Below are 17,299 nucleotides of genomic sequence, written 5' to 3' on the forward strand. Positions count from 1 at the left end.
GCTAGCAAAGTAATGCTTAAAATTCTCCAAACCAGGCTTCAACAGTATGTGAACCATGAACTTCCATGTGTTCAAGCTGGATTTAGAAAAGGCAGAGGAACCAGAAATCAAATTGCCAACATCTATTGGATCATAGAAAAAGCAAAAGAGTTCCAGAAAACATCTACTTGTTTATTGACTATGCCAAAACCTTTGACTGTGTGGATCACAACAAATTGTGGAAAATTCTTCAAGAGATGGGAATACCAGACCACCTTACCTGCCTCCTGAGAAATCTGTATGCAGGTCAAGAAGCAACAGTTAGAACTGGACATAGGACAGTAGACTGGTTCCAAATCAGGAAAGGAATACGTCAAGGCTATATATATTGTCACCATGTTTATTTAACTTATATGCAGACTACATCAGGCAAAATGCCAGGCTGGATGAAGTACAAGCTGGAATCAGATTGCTGGGAGAAATATCAATAACCTCAGATACACAGATGACATGACCCTGATGGCAGAAAGCAAAGAACTAAAGAGCGTCTTGATGAAAGTAGAAGAGGAGAGTGAAAAAGTTGGCTTAAAGCTCAACATTCAGAAAACTAAGATCATGGCATCCAGTCCCATCACTTCATGGCAAATAGATGGGGAGACAATGAAAACAGTGACAGACTTTATTTTGGGGGGCTCCAAAACCACTGCAGATGGTGACTGCTGCCATTTAATTAAAAGACGCTTGCTCCTTGGAAGAAAAGGTATGACCAGCCTGCTGCTGCTGCTGTCACTTCAGTCGTGTCCGACTCTGTGCGACCCCATAGACGGCAGCCCACCAGGCTCCCCTGTCCCCGGGATTCTCCAGGCAAGAACACTAGAGTGGGTTGCCATTTCCTTGTCCAATGCATGAAAGTGAAAAGTGAAAGTGAAGTCGCTCAGCTGTGTCTGACTCTTAGCGACCCCATGGACTGCAGCCTACTAGGCTCCTCCATCCATGGGATTTTCCAGGCAAGAGTACTGGAGTGGGGTGCCAGACAGTGTATTAAAAAGCAGAGACATTACTTTGCCAACAGAGTTCCATATAGTCAAAACTATGGTTTTTCCAGTAGTCATGTATGGATGTGAGAGTTGGACCATAAAGAAGGCTGAGTGCCAAAGAATTGATGCTTTTGAACTGTGGTGTTGGAGAAGACCCTTGAGAGTCCCTTGGACTGCAAGGAGATCAAACCAGTCAATCCTAAAGGAAATCAGTCCTGAATATTCATTGGAAGGACTGATGCTGAAGCTGAAACTCAAATACTTTGGCCACCTGATGCGAAGAACTGACTTATTGGAAAAGACCCTGATGCTGGGAAAGATTGAAGGCGGGAGGAGAAGGGGACGACAGAGAATGAGATAGTTGGATGGCATCACCGACTCGATGGACATGAGTTTGAGCAAGCTTCAGGAGTTGGTGATGGACAGAGAAGCCTGGAAAACTGCAGTCCATGGGGTCACAGAGTTGGACACGACTGCGCAACTGAGCTGAACTGAACTGAGTCCTCACACAGCACAGGGCAGATCATGCATGCTGCAGTCCAACAGTCCTCTACCATCTCACATTGCAAATGGTCATTCAGTTGCAACAACATCATCTGTTGCCTGAATTATGCTGCTAATTTGAATTTGATTCATTTTATAGTTTTGTTGTGTTTTATTTGGAAAATTTATTCTGGTTTTTCAAGATATATAAGAGTCATAGACATAAAGAGTTACACTTAGTTTTCTTTTTGAAGTATTTAAGGATGATTTAAGCAAACACTGGAAGAGATAGTCTGTATAAATGTTTTCCTTTTCACAAGGATGCATACAACATACATGTTTGTGCAACACTGGTCTAAAACAGGAAAGACATGAGCCTCTTAGTACTGTGCAAAATAGCTCAAACATGCTGGTCTTCCCAGTAAGGTCCGAGTTATTTAGCCTACTCTGGGCCCTGCCTATCTCTTCCCAAAGCCCTTTCTCACCTGATAATTTAAACTCCCCATACTGGACCTGCTGCTCTTAACACCAGCTGTAGAGCTGGTGCAGCCACATATTGTTGCATTTAGATGATGATCATGGTGATAATGGTAAAAATAATCAGTAATATTTACTAGTGCTTATTGTATGCCAGGTACTGTTGTCAGCACTTTCTTTGCAGGCAATGATACATTTAAACCTCAAAGAAAAATCCTATGAGATACCATTTTCATCCTTATTTACAGAAAAAGAAAGTGAGACACAGAGAGGTTAAGCCATTTGTTCAAAGTCAAACAATTTTTAAAAATCTCTTTGAACTGTGAGCTTCTCAACAGTAGTATCTTATTTATGTCTCTCTTCATTCTTCCCCCATTACAGTATCTAGAATATTGTAGGCACTGAGTTACATTTGTTTCAGTAATGCTTCTTTAAAACTTTTTTTTACTAAAAATCCCAGAACTTTTATTATTCCTTTAAAAAGACTCCATGCAGTGACAAGAGTCAGACATTTCTTGCACCATTTGATACCCTACTTCTCATCCCATGCCTGGAAAATCAAAGACCCAGAATTGAATAGAGGTTGCAGATGTAAGTTATCTTCTGATGCAAATAATTATAAAATGAACAGTCATATGGACAGGAGTTTTGAATCTCATTCTCCTTCAGAGTGACCTTCCCTCTGCTCCTAAGTAGTACATTTTATTTAAAGATGGAGGGGCCTGAGACTCAGATCCTTGAAGAGATTTAATCTAAGGTCACACAATTGACCCTCATTGTTCAATGAAGAGTTTTCAGTTACTCAACATATATGATATCCATGTCTAAGTAGTCCATATTGTCTCTTGTGGCAGCTTTAACGGTGTACCCTCATCCATTCAGCTCTTTGGGGGATTGAGAGACATGCTGAAACCATATGAGGATTTATTAGGTGGCTCTTATTGCTTAAGGATCAGGAAAGAAAAATGGGGCAAATTAAAGTAAATTTAAGGGAATCTGAAAATCTAACAGGAAAGACTAAACATAATATCATCAGAGACCATGATGATGACAGTGACAATGATTTTGATAATGACCTTGAACTTAGAAAAAAATAATGAAAAGGACGAGGAAGCTAACATTTATTGAGGATTATATTATGATTCAGGCTTCCGAGATGGCGCAGTGGTGAAGAGTCTGCCTGCCAGGGCAGGAGACTCAGGTTCAATCCGTGGGTTGGGAAGATCCCCTAGGGTAGGAAATGTATTCTTGCTGGGAATATCCCATGGACAGAGGAGCCTGGAGGGCTACAACCCATGGGCTCACAAAGAGTCAGACGCGCCTGAACACACACCATATTATGATTTGGTGAATTAGTCTGATTCTTTATGCAGGCATCATGTTTTTCATGATGTTCTGACATAAGCTGTCAGACCTGTTATCTGTACAAAATTCTTCTCATAAGCCCTACTCTTGGCTGCTCCATTTCTCGATTCTTGCCCTGTGACCTGGAATGGGTTACTTATATTTCCCTAGCTTTAGTTCCCAGTCTTTCGTAGGGAAGTGGAGAGCATTTATCTGGTACCTACTGTGTAACAGATACTTTTTTTTCTTTGTTTAATTTAACCCAAATGACTATAGAGCCATGTCCTCCTCAGAAAAGCTTCTGTGCCACCTGGGCTGGGAATTTTGGCACCTTTGATAAAGGCATTCAATGAGGGCTAGAATGTAGCCCTGGGAAGAGAAGCAAAGGAGAAAGAGCAGAGCACAGGGAAAACACTACAAAAACTCCCCAAATAATAGTTTTTCATCAAAAAAAATTTTTTTGACCAAAATGTTTTTTCCAAAAAGCATATCTTTTTTCCCCCCATCTTGCCAAATGATATGATCACTGACTGAAATGACAAAGTTCATATGTCACTGTTTTTTCATTTGCATTGTATATTTATCAGCTCTATTTTCTCTGAGTGAATTAAGTCATTAGTATAACTAGAAATGAAATTACAGAAGCAAATAAAAGTGCATCAGTCCTGGGTACCTGGACTCCAGTGCTGACTCTGAATCCAATTCCTGGTCCTTCTGTATCCTTTGTAATTTACTCTTAGAGGGCAGGAATTAGGCATATTAACAGATAGCATTTAATTACTCACCTGTTATATCATTAATGGGTTAATTAGTTGACTCATTAATGCCATACTTGTGGAGTGAAAAGAGTATAAACTTGGGAGTCCCACTCGATGCTTGAGCCATGTAGTGGTGAACCAGTCATCCAGCTTCTTCATCATCTGGTTTCCTCATCTATAAACTTGGAGTCAGAGGGGGCTTAGTACAAAACCTTTATGTTCTCATGCTATAACATCTGTAGGGTAGAAGTTGGGACTGTGACTTCAGAGTTGCCTCTGAGACTGCCACCAAAAGATGTTCTTGAAATTCAAAGTAACTCAAAGTAGGTCTCTACTGTGGTTGAGATTCTGACTTAGAGAAGAGAGAGTTTGGTTTTTCTCTTGTAGAAAACCAGGAGACTGCCTATGGAGATCAAAAACAGTGGAATCAAACAGAGAAAAGAAAGTAACTGGCACCTGGCTTCTGTGAGCTTGGACAAATCCGTTTACTCCCAGACCTCAGGCTCCCAAGTTGCACACTGAGGTGGCAGATCCACATCCCATTTTAGTGAGCCTAAGAATCCTAATATTCTGTGTGGTGGACTGCAGCCCAGGATAGTAATTCAATCCAGCCGTGAGCTCCACAGAGGAATGATGTATGCTGACTTGGGGACCAGAGGGCCTGTAAACTAGAGGTACAGAGACATGAGTATGAATAACAAAATGTATCAAACATTTCCTCTTTGTGGGTTGTGTGGCACTTAACATTCATTCTTATCTTCTTCATGGTCCTCAGTATCTAGAGTTTGTATAATTATGCCTAATTCCTTTCCTGTTCTTTCAGTGCATAGGCTGTGTGTTTTTCCTCTTCCGTCTCTCCATGCCTTACACAAAATAGACATGAATTGTCCTTCTGTTGGTTGAATTCACTCATTCATGTAAAGCAGCAGCAGTGTGATCCAGGGTGGAGTGAAGAAAAGAACATCAGGGTCAGAGGGTCTGGGTCATATGCTGTCACTTCCTGGCTGTGCGAGACTGGGAAATCAAACTAGCCTCTCAACCTCAGGATGCCAGGCCTGGGTGCCCTCCCTCCTGGGTGTCTGTGGTAACTAAATAAACTTACCTAGTTGAAGCCATGAGATGCAATGCAAGTGACTGAACATACACCATCATTACGATTACATCAAAAAACCGAGACAGGAATAAAGCCTGGGAAAACATACACAAAATGTTGAACAGTGATTTTGTTAAGGTCTTGGGATTACAGGTGTGATTTTTTTTTTTTAATTTCTCTGTTTTTCAAATGTTCTGAATCATAATTCTTTTGCTTTAAATGGAGGCCTTTAAAAATGTGGTGTCTTATTATTACTGGCTGGGTCTTATTGGTTTCCTTGGAAAGTCTTGCTTTCCACTCCCAAGGCCAAGGTTCCACCCGAGGCCCTCCCCACCCAACCCCGGTCTCCGATTCCAGCCCGCAGTCCATCCTGAACTCTGATGCCAACACTGGCTTCACTCACCATTACTTTTATCACACATGAAAACCTTCACTGGCTCTCTTCCTTTTTCTCTCTCTTCAAAACTAACTCCTCTGCCCAACCTTCAGTCCCATGATGGTGCAACTGCACGTTCTTTCCAGCCACTCCCAAAGCTGCTTCAGCCCACCTTAGCCAGTCTTCAACACCAATTTAGGGTCCACAGCAAAACAGGGACAACAGCCAGCCAGAAAATGTGTATGTTGGCTCAAACCGTATTCTTACAAAGTTTGAAGCAACCTTTAAAAACCGAGATTTCACATACAAATCCAAACTTCAACATTTCCTTTAAAAACAGTAAGATTTACAGGACAGATCATTCCCTCACAGGTATCCTTTGGAAACAGTTGATAGGAGCTGAGAAACACCTGCCCCCTCAGATGAGGCCTGTGGTCCCATCACGCTCAGCAGGGCTTCTGCTGGCCTACAGGTTACCTTTTGGAAACAGTAAAGAAAGGCATTTTTCCTCTGGGCAGAGGCAGCCCCACCCAGAGTGTGCAACTTGGCAAAGCCAGCAAAGGCTGGGAAAGTATCAGTCTCTGCTCTCCAACTGGGCTGGATTCTCTTCATTAAGGGCCAGCTGGCATGACCATAGGCATCAGCTCTGCCCCCACAACAAACGCAGCTAGGTATCTGGCCTCTGTAGGCTTATACATCTAAAACCTACAGAGTAATGGCCATCTGGCTCCAACTCCACTTATCTGTGGGACTCCCTCAGCTCTGCCCTCTGCTTCATCTCCACACTGTCTTCTTTCAGTCACAGGGTGGCTGCCAGAGCCGGTCGTGCTGCCTGCCTCTTTATTCACCTGCGGATGGAGAGAATGCCTTCACAAAGCCCTCAAACAAGAGCCCGAGCTCCACTCCAACTGAATCAGTCCTGTGCCAAACCATTTTGACTGGGACAGTGCCAGGCACTGATTGGCTCAGGTTTAGTTTATCAGAACAATCATTCTGGCAAGGTGGAATATATACCAGTGATTCTCAGTAAAGGTATTATTAAAATTTTGTCCAGAACAATTCTTAGCTGTGCCCTAGTGGCAAATCTCATGGCCACTTTTAGCATATCTAGTACCACCATCCTATGGCAGCAGTGCATCCCAGTCATTGGGGTGTGACCACAAATGCCCACAAACTGGTTATAGCCAGACACTCCTGCGCCTGAAGGTCTTGCTGAACTGAACAGGCTGGAACACAATGGAGAGGGGGGATTAATTCTGGGAGAACAGTCCAGAAATTCATTATACTTTCTTCTAAGTAGGAAAGAAGACAAAAAGGAAGAAAACTGTGGATGCTCAATTTTTAACGTGTGATTCCCCTTCAGATGTGCTCCTGGTTACTATGGAAACCCCTTGCTGATCGGAAGCACTTGTAAGAAATGTGACTGCAGTGGGAATTCAGATCCTAATCTGATCTTTGAAGATTGTGATGAGGTCACTGGCCAGTGTAGGAATTGCTTACGCAACACCACTGGATTCAAGTGTGAACGGTGCGCGCCTGGGTACTATGGAGATGCGAGGAGAGCCAAGAACTGTGCAGGTACAGTGCTGTGCACACGACTGCAGCCACCCGACAGGCACACGCGTGACAGGAGCAGGCTCTCTGTCAGTGCCAGGTTCAGGTGGATTTCTCTTGGGGACATACTGCAGTTACCCCCTTGACACTTTCCCAGGGTAGTATGGAGTCTCAGGGTGTGCATCCCATATTCATAGGGGTAGATATTTTTGTCACGAGTAGTGTAACTTAGCTCATGGGTAGAATGAACCATGAGACACTTAACACCAGTGACCTTTTGTCTTACCATCTTCATGTCCTTCCAGTTTTGACCAAAGAAGTAAATCAGACTTCTGCAGATAACCTATCATTGACCAGAGGACTGAATGAAAGCTTGTGTGGGTCACATCAATTTTCTTATTCTGCAAACTATGTCTTTCTTTTTAGTTATATTTGGTAAAAGTTAGCATTTCAGTGAAATAGGTTAGCAAATCCAGGAGTAGTTTCATCCCCCTATTTCTTCAAATTATCAGAGAAAATATTTCAGGGATAGTATCTTCCTGGATAGACTTCAGTTAGACTGAAAAGTACCAATTTTATTTGGGATTTCTCCAATCCATTTACCTCAGAGAGTGAAGCTCTTCAGAAGTAAAGTTAAATTGCCTTCCTGCAGGATTAAAGGAAGGCTGAGACTGAGTATTCCTTCCTTCCGCCTTTGAGATGAAGAAGACTGAGGAAGAGGTATTGTGCTCTTGTGGCTTGCTTCAGTTAGAGATACTCTCACTGAAACAGGTTTCCACTTAAAGAGATTTTTAAGAAGTGAAGAGTTTGAAATTGAGAAGAAAACAAATATGATCTGCAGAAGTCACAGAAAAGTAACCATGCCTCCAGGAAAGCTGTGTGCACAGAAACATAGCCCCGAGAATAACAGAGGGAGGAGAGGAACACTGTCCAGTCAGACTAGAAAGAAGTGGGCATCAGAAAGAGGGTTGGCAAAGCCAAAGACTTAAACATTGGCATCCTGATTCTCAAAATATTGACTAAACTCATGTTTAAATGGCATGGATGCAGATCACTCTTAGAAAAGAAGCTAATGTTGGAAGCAATAATGCATGACCTTGCTGAATTGTTTCATAAATCTGAATTTTGTGGAACATTTTAACAGCCAAAATGTAATAAATGTATGTTATCCTTGAAGCCAATATTTTATGATTATTCTGTAAAGACAGTTAAGAGGTGGGAGGAAATTCACAATTCTATTCCAGCTTACTGCTAGCCTACATAACTGAAGAAATCCTTTATAAATATTAAAAATTAATCTCCACCCCAAAAAGCATTCTTGAAAATCATCAATAGATTAATAATGGGCTCTCAAGTCTTCTAAATTCATGTAAATATGGTCCTAATTCTTTTCACAATATTGTTCCCAGCTGTCCCACTGGTAGCTATCATTGGGAGGTTTGGAGTCAGTCTTGCCAAGGGTCAAGCCCTGTAGGAGCCAAGAATCGCTCTTGGGTCCCCTCACTCGCTCCTAGTGGGCGGCTCCTCCCTCACACCTGGCAGTAATCAAACCTAGACTTGAATTAAACTAGAGAATCTGACTGCGATAAAAGGATGACTTGGATTCCAGCTGAATAATGGACTCTGTGATCATTTTGTACCTTGTGAAACTGACCTGGATCTCTTTGGACTGAAGCAGTTGCAGAGTCATGTCAGAATCTCGAAAAGTTGGGAAAGGAACCCTAAAACATTGAGATTTATCTACTTTTGGCCCAGGGTCATCTTTGAAAGTCTCACCAAGCTGGGGCTTAATTGGGTAAGAGGAGTAATCCCTAAATCATGTATTCCTCATGATCTTAAGAAAGAATATAAATTAATCCCCACTGAAGAATTATATACTGATAGCAAGTATTTCTGCAAACCACAAAACATTGTGATACTTTAGGCATTAAGAAAATGAATCCCTAATCTCTTGTTTTTGTTTCCCACAGCGTGCAATTGTGGGGGAGGCCCATGTGACAGCATAACCGGAGAGTGCTTGGAAGAAGGTTTTGAGTCCCCTACAGGCACGGACTGCCCAACCATAAGTAAAAATAACCGTACATGATTGACTAACCCCACTTTCTCTAATATGCTGCAGGTGTAGGATTAAGAAGATCTATGCAATCCCACCCTCTCTAGAAACTGAGTCCCACCGTTGGCTTTAACCCTGTCTGTGCCTCAACCAAATGGACCCTAAGCAAAAGACATTCAGTCCACTTGATTCCAATTGGCAAATAGCAGGTTGCATTTAAACAGCTCTATTTTAGAAAAATTATTTTTTTCAAGTCTTTAAGTTCAACATCTTACTTAGTAGGTAAAGTTGGAAATACAGTTCCCAATGACTGAGTTCATTTTAGGTCCTTTTTCTATATTATATCTTCAGATCCTCAGATAATGTAATCCATAGACAATGCTTTACAACATTTGGTAAACTCATATACCAAGAGATTTAACTTTTCCCCAGATCACTCCAAATCTGAAGTGGCACCAGTAATATAATATTCAGTCCTTATGAAAAGGAGCTGCCTTCTCTCTTTCCTGTCTTTCCTGTCATTCAAATCATGAAAGTGAAAGTGAATGTTGCTCAGTCGTGTCCAACTCTTTGGGATCCCGTGGATTATACTGTCCATGGAATTCTCCAGACCAGAATACTGGAGTGGGTAGTCTTTCCCTTCTCCAGGGGATCTTCCCAGCCCAGGGATTGAACCCAGGTCTCCCACATTGCAGGTGGATTCTTTACCACCTGAGCCACAAGGGAAGCCAAGAATACTGGAGAGGGTAGCCTATCCCTTCTCCAGTGGATCTTCGCAACCCAGGAATCGAACCAGGGTCTCCTGCATTGCAGGCGGATTCTTTACCAACTGAGCTATCAGGGAAGCCCACTTCAAATCATGAGTAGTCCTAATGGTCCAAGAACCTGCTGAAACATTTCAAAACAAATGCCCAGAGCCAGTCTTAATGACTTCTCAAGCATCCTTTAAGCCAGTAGCCTAGAAAAGTCCATGATTGATTTTTAGAAGGATTTAAGGAAAGTTTTGCCTTAGAAAGCCTTCTATCAAGAAAGTAACTAATATTTGGCTTTAAGTAGAGTGTTTTAAAGACTACTTTAATATTAGATATCTCTTCCCCCAAACAAAATCATCTTGGCCTCTCAGTCCCTCTGGGCACAAGAGATTAATATCACGATGAATCCCATATTAGAAGGTGACACAGGATGGAAGGCACAGGCTGGGCAAAGTTTGCATACTGACAGCATAGGTGATCCTCTATGCACAGTCACTTTAAGGACATCAAGGTGCCTGCTTGGCCTCTCTGTGTCTCCTCCACCAGCCTGATGTTCTGGCTGGGGAGTCATTACTTAGACAGAGCATATGAGGAAGACCTCATTAAACTTCAAGTAACAAATTAACATATTAACAACCATTAACCCTTTAGTCTCCATGTATCAGTTCTCTAGACGAGAGTATATCTGGTGGAAAGAGGTTGGAAACAGAAAAATTTCAAAGGGTGTCCTTAGTGAGTGTGTCCTAGGAGGGCATTGGTTTGTGGGGGTGATGACAGTGGTCAGAGGAACTCGAACATGAAATGCAGGAAGCAGTGAGAAACCGCCACCCTCCTCACCACACGTGCAGGGTCGTCAGCTGTCAGAGAGTAATATTAGCAAACAGTGAGGTCCTGCCGATCTATTCAGACAGGAGGTCAGGCCATGGAGAGGCACCGGGCCATCCGTGCAGTGAGGAGAAAGCACTGGAACCTGAACAGTCAGTAAGGAAAGCTGCTGGGAAATGAGGAATGGCAGGCGAGTTCCATCTTCACTGGCCGGCACCAAGCGGAAACCCACAGCCTGACGTGGAGGGCGTCCTCCCAGACGGCTTTCCCCTGACCAGAGAAAAGTGGGGAGAAGGTTCTTTTCAGCCACCCGCCGTCTCTCAGATGCCTTGCCCTTTGCGCTTCCTTTCCTCCTCAGCTCAGCCATTAGCGTTCATGGTAACCTGCTTTTCAGTTGCATGTTTGTTTTTTGTGTTTTAAGCAGGGATAGTGCCCAACGTACACTTTGGTCATCTGAGGCTCTCTGAGTATAAGGACTAGTTCCGTGGTCCAGAATATCTCCTCAGGAAACAAAAATACGAACAGTATTAACCAAGCAAGGGCATATAATGACCAACTTAGAGCAGAATGCTTCCCAGCTGACCTTTGATTTTGAGGAAATGACATGCCATTGTACCACCAGGCTGCGATAAATGCATCTGGGATCTGACTGATGACCTTCGGTTAGCAGCGCTCTCAATTGAAGAAAGCAAATCCGGCCTGCTGAGTGTGTCATCTGGTGCCGCAGCTCATAGGCACGTGAACGAAATCAACTCCACCATCTACCTCCTCAAAGTATGAAGGAATGGTTTACTTTCTGTGTATTTTCACTCTGGTTTCACAGGGTCACTCCTAGTACCTCCTACCCTTTTGTTATCTGAGTCCAGTAGTTATATTACAGATTGCTAGACCTCGGAAATTATGAAAAGTTGATTAGAGTCATGCGCTCCATCCTAAACCAGGAGCTGTCATCTATGAAAAAGGTTAGCGGAAAATGAAATGACTGAAAAACTAGTATCTACGTACAAAGCTATTGATAGAGGAGAAACACTTATTTTCTTAAGCTGTACATTGGTTACTTAAGTCAACATAGCAAACATACTATTACCTTAACTTCAGTTTGCTATGTTTTCATGGGTTTCTCTGAAAACTCATACACTCTTGTTCTCCATTTTTCCTTTCTTTCCTCCCTCTTTCTTCTGCCCTTACCATTCCATCTCACTGACAAACATTTTTGCTCATTTTTCCATACTCACACACACACTCAAATACACAAGCATGCTCACGTGCACTGTTTCTCTTCCTTGGTCTAGTGGTTAAATCTGATAAGCAAGTTAAAGGCAGACAGTAGTCAAAAACTGTAACAGTGCTTTTAAGAGTTGTTTTTTCCCTCTCTAAATAATAGGCTTCTATCACAACCAACAGATACTTTTTAAAACAATGATAATCAGCTGAAAGGTTAATAGAACTAATTCCAGCATACTTTTTTATTTTGTTAGTCAAATTAGCGTAGTGGTTAAGAGCATAAATTTTGACACCAGAATGCCTAGATTCAACTCCCAGCTCTGACACTTACTAGCTTTGTGACCTTGAGTAAATTATTTAACCTCTTTAGTTTTCATTCCCCTCATCTGAAATTGAGGATAATTATTACACCTATCTCATGGGTTGTTGAGAGAATACAGTGAGTTGTTATATAGAGAGCAGTCAGAATAGTATCTAACATAGAAAGTGCTCAATTCTCTGCTTTTAGGAGGTACAAATAATATCCACAGCAATTGCCCAAATCGGCAAAGTGTAGAACAAAACAAAAATCACAAAGTTTTAAAGCTGGATGAAGTCTTAGTAAGCACTCTGTTCCCAGTTTAGGAATTGTTTTTTGTCCAAACTCATCTATTTGGACACATGAAGGCAGTATTCTCAGAGGAGTCACCCAGACTCAGTCCTCTTGATACTGCTTGAATCCTCTTTCCCCAAAAGGACAGCTTCAAGGTAGAAATAGTTATTATATCAGATATAATAATATTGTAGCTGATAGGAAGTCAGTGCCCAGATTGAAGGACTTACTCCAAAGTAATTGAAGGAAAGCTACACCTGGTGCAAACTCCTCAAAAATGGAAATGAAAAGGGCAAACTGTCTGAAATAAAAATAATTGTTCTCCTTACACTAGAAAGAGGAAACTGAATTTCTAGAACTCCATTTTCATTGATCAAGGTGGGTTATCATTTCCTCGAAGACCTGCCAGAATTGAAATTTTAAAGCTCAGACACGCAAAGCCACCGCCCGTCTATATTGAGCCTTTTTGCAAATTTGCAAAAGGTACCCTTTCCCCAGAACCAGCACAGCCCACACCAGATTCTCCAGCCTACTGAGGGGAGCTCACAGAATTTCTGTCCCCAGAGCTCTCAGTCCCCTCCTGCAGACCTCAGATTTCATACCAGCTTGTAGTAGCCTGTGGACCCCGCTATTTTGAGAATAAAGGCTAACTCTGTACTGTAGTCCTCTTACACTGAAAGGGTTTTCTGTGTATTTTTATAAACCTGGTGTGCACATCTACTGACTATGGAAAAATACGCATTTGTTTTTTTTTTTTAATCCACAGACAAAATTGTCAGAAAGAGAAAACCAGTATGTCCTAAGAAAGATACAAATCAACAATGCTGAAAACACAATGAAAAGCCTTCAGTCTGACATGGAGGAATTAGCTGAAAGGGTATGTATTTGGTTTCTGAGACTAACTTCAGTGAGGGATTTAGCTAGTGTAAGACTGGCTAGTCACAAATGATTGAGGCTTAACACAGCCCAGAAAAATGCAGGGACCCAGGTGCCTTAAGATACATCAAGGCAAAACCTGAGGATAAAGTTAATATGTTTGGTCTCTACTGTATCTTCCCATTTTGATTGGTTTCCTTGAAAAACCATGTTTATGGGGAACTTTCGTTGTGTTTGCTGCTGGTAAATATCGTTGATATGTATTTCACTTGGATATTCGTTCAAATGTTTGCCTTAACATTTTATGGCTAAGAGCAATAGAGCATCTAGAAGTAAACTTTATTATATAGCATATAAACTTTAAATGCTTGCTACAGGATGCATTAAATAATGAAAGAGGAGAAATTGTGTTGAGAAAGCAATTTTGCAGTTTGGCAGGGGAAAAAGAACACTTTGGACCCTCATTTTTTACCATATACTATTAATAAAATGAACTTCGAACAGATTAAAGACTTTAGTTTAAATCTAAAATTTTCAAGAAAACAGAACTAGATAATTATTAAATCTTGAAAGGAAATAAAAATGCAATTAAATACAGTATGAAGAATTATAGTAAAAAGAAGAATAGATTTGACAAGGTAAAATTGCAAATACTCAGTAAAACAACTAAATAAATGAAAAAAAGTCAGTGAGACTAAGAAAAATGTTGAGGGAAATGTGGCTTCTAAAAGCTCTCACAGATTAACAAAAACATTAAAACATGAGCAAAGTCATTCCCCAAGGGTCTAATGGAAAAATTTCCATCTAATAAAAAAATAGAAAATGCAACTAAGCTCCAAGGCACCATGTTTAATATACTAAAATCTTTAACACATTTTTTCCCCTGATTATGTTCCACCAGTTCTGCCCAGAGTACCCTGGAATTTCTGCTTTCAGATACTAATATTTGACATAAACTGTTGTTCTTTTCAGAAACAATTCTCATTTTCTGCAAAAATAGTGGTTAAAATGACTCTGATAATCTCTTTTGACCTTGGACCTCTTAAACTAAGAGATTATGCTTCTAAAAATATGAATTACTTTAATTGAATCCTTGGAAGATTCAACTGCTTTTAAATGCATATAAAAATTGAGTCCCCCTTTCTCCATGCAACCATCAACATTTGAGGAGCAGCGAGATCTCTTAAAGTTCAAAGGAAAATACCATGAAAGAAATCTTTGTGAAAACTCATTGTCATTTCATTTCTATGTCATGGCTGGAACTTGCTGGAAGTGTCTCAAATTCTTGAGGAAATGTTTTCACCAAGATTAGTTCCTCCCATAGCTTAGACACAGAGTTACTGATTGTTTTCTTATACAGTTTTCCTATTTCCAATATTAATTAAATTCAGGTTTTCATGGGGAGGAAATAATGTAAGCTTCAAAGGAATATCACAGTAGAAAAGGCTCCTGAGCAACAAGAACAGACCACCAAAGCAGGAAGTTGATGATGAAGCTACTAGAACATTCACCCAGTTGTTTCCATTGATTCTTACTGAAAATAACATCCTTCTTGTTGTGACATCAACAGTCCTGATGGTACAAGAACCTGCTGAAACATTTTGAAACAAACACCCAGAGCTAGTCTTAATGACTTCTCAAGCATCCTTCAAGCCGTTGGTCTAGAAAAGTTCATAATTGATTCCTAGAAGGATGTAATAAAAGCTTTGTCTTAGAAAGCCTTCTATCAAGAAAAGTTCACAATATTTAGCTTTAACTAGAATGAAGAATGTCACTGTAGATTCCCACAGTGTGATAAAAATCACAGTAATGTTGCCTCTTAAAATTGAAAATGTGGTTGATCCTTGAACAACATGGGTTTGAACTTCGAGGGTCCACTTACACATAGGTGTTTTTTGATACTATGGTGCAATGGTATTACATGATCCACAGTTGGTTGAGCCCAAGGGTATAGAACCTCAGATATGGAGGGCCAACTGTGAAGTTACACGTGGATTTTCAATTGTATCAGTGCCCCAAACCCCTGCATTGTTAAAGGGACAACTGTATCCTCTGTATGCAAAGTATCTGTTACATGAATCTAATGTAACCCAAATCTCACAGTTTACATTAACTTAAAGTTGCTGGGTTTTTGCCCCAACTTCCATATCTAAGTCCTCTAGCCCTCTTTTGATAAATCCTACTGCCTCTTCCCACCCCGTACTTAGGGAAATTTACCTGCCTCCTGAGAAACCTATATGCAGGTCAAGAAGCAACAGTTAAAACTGGACGTGGAACAATAGATTGGTTCCAAATTGGGAAAGGAATACATCAAGGCTGTATATTGTCACCCTGCTTATTTAACTTATATGCAGAGTACATCATGCAAAATGCCAGGCTGGATGAAGCACAAGATGGAATCAAGATTGCCAGGAGAAATATCAATAACCTCCGATATGCAGATGACACCACCCTTATGGCAGAAAGCAAAGAGAAACTAAAGAGTCTTTTGATGAAGGTGAAAGAGGAGAGTGAAAAAGCTGACTTAAAACTCAACATTAAAAAAATGAAGATCATGGCATACAGTCCCATCACTTCATGGCAAATAGATGTGGAAACAGTGAGAGGCTTTATTTTCTTGGGCTCCAAAATCACTGCAGATGGTGACTACAGCCATGAAATTAAAAGACTCTTGCTCCTTGGAAGAAAAGCTATGACAAACCTAGACAGCATATTAAAAAACAGAGACATTACTTTGCCAACAGAGGACCATATAGTCAAAGCTATGATTTTTCCAGTAGTCATATATGGATGTGAGATTTGGACCATAAAGAAGGCTGAGCACTGAAGAATTGATGCTTTTGAACTATAGTGTTGGAGAAGACTCTTGAGAGCCCCTTGGACTGCAAGGAGAGCAAACCAGGCAATCCTAAAGGAAATCAGTCCTGAATATTCATTGGAAGGACTGATGCTGAAGCTGAAGTGCCAGTCCTTTGGCCACCAGATACGAAAAACTGAGTCATTAGAAAAGACCCTGATGCTGGGAAAGATTCAAGGTGGGAGAAGAAACAGACAACAGAGGATGAGATAGTTGGATGGCATCATCGACTTGATGGACATGAGTTTGAGCAAGCTTTAGGAGATGGTGAAGGACAGGGAAGCCTGGCATGGTGCAATCCATGGGGTTGCAAAGAGTCAGACATGACTGAGTGACAACAACAGCAACTTCTGGGAAGCCCCTAAAGGATGCCCATGCATTTGTGTTCCCAAAGAGCTGCTGCTCAAAAAAGTCTCGATTTTGCCACTGCTGATCATGTCTGTAATGAAATACCAAAGCCTCTGTCAAGATTCCACTCTCCTGTGTTCCCAAAGGCACCATGCTCAGAACCAGAGTGGACTAGACTACAAGCAGAAGTGAAGATAGTGACCCTCTCCCAGTCTCAGTGCTGCCCTTTGCCATCTGGATCTAGAGCCCAGTCTCCCAAGAGCTGGGTCAGGAGGATGCCACACTGTTCCCTACACTTCACCATCTCCTCCATCTCATCCGTACTCCTTCAGCTACAGCAGCATGTATGAAGACCTTTAGGATTGGAAGGAAAGTAGGTCACTTCCATACATCAAAAGCCTCATCTCCAATCCTGATAAAAAGACAAGACAAAAAGTCAAAATATATTTCAATTACAGTTGACCAGAAGACTGTACCCACTCCAGTGCTCTTGCCTGGAGAATCCCAAGGATGGAGGAGCCTGATGGGCTTCCATCTATGGGGTTGCACAGAGTCAGACATGACTTAAGTGACTTAGCAGCAGCAGCAGAAGACTGTAGAACTTCAGCCTTGGCATTGCAGAAGATTAATTTAAAAAGCAAGGAACAGCAGACAATGCTGAAGAGGTTCTC

General features: G+C 41.3%; 1 protein-coding gene across 4 annotated transcripts in view; it reads left to right on the forward strand.

Annotated features, from left to right (window-relative positions):
- The window catches only part of LAMA4 (laminin subunit alpha 4), a 147,333-nt gene that overhangs the window by 60,733 nt on the left and 69,301 nt on the right, over positions 1-17,299 (forward strand). For 3 of the 4 annotated variants that reach the window (XM_019967183.2, XM_070795945.1, XM_019967184.2), the window contains 4 exons: positions 6,911-7,125; positions 9,072-9,167; positions 11,354-11,505; positions 13,314-13,424. In XM_019967183.2, the coding sequence (XP_019822742.2) occupies positions 6,911-7,125; positions 9,072-9,167; positions 11,354-11,505; positions 13,314-13,424 (574 nt within the window). The remainder of the gene's footprint in view (positions 1-6,910; positions 7,126-9,071; positions 9,168-11,353; positions 11,506-13,313; positions 13,425-17,299) is intronic. The other variant, XM_019967185.2, reaches the window with a different exon arrangement.

This window comes from Bos indicus, chromosome 9 (assembly GCF_029378745.1).
Source record: "Bos indicus isolate NIAB-ARS_2022 breed Sahiwal x Tharparkar chromosome 9, NIAB-ARS_B.indTharparkar_mat_pri_1.0, whole genome shotgun sequence".
Taxonomy (NCBI): domain Eukaryota; kingdom Metazoa; phylum Chordata; class Mammalia; order Artiodactyla; family Bovidae; genus Bos; species Bos indicus.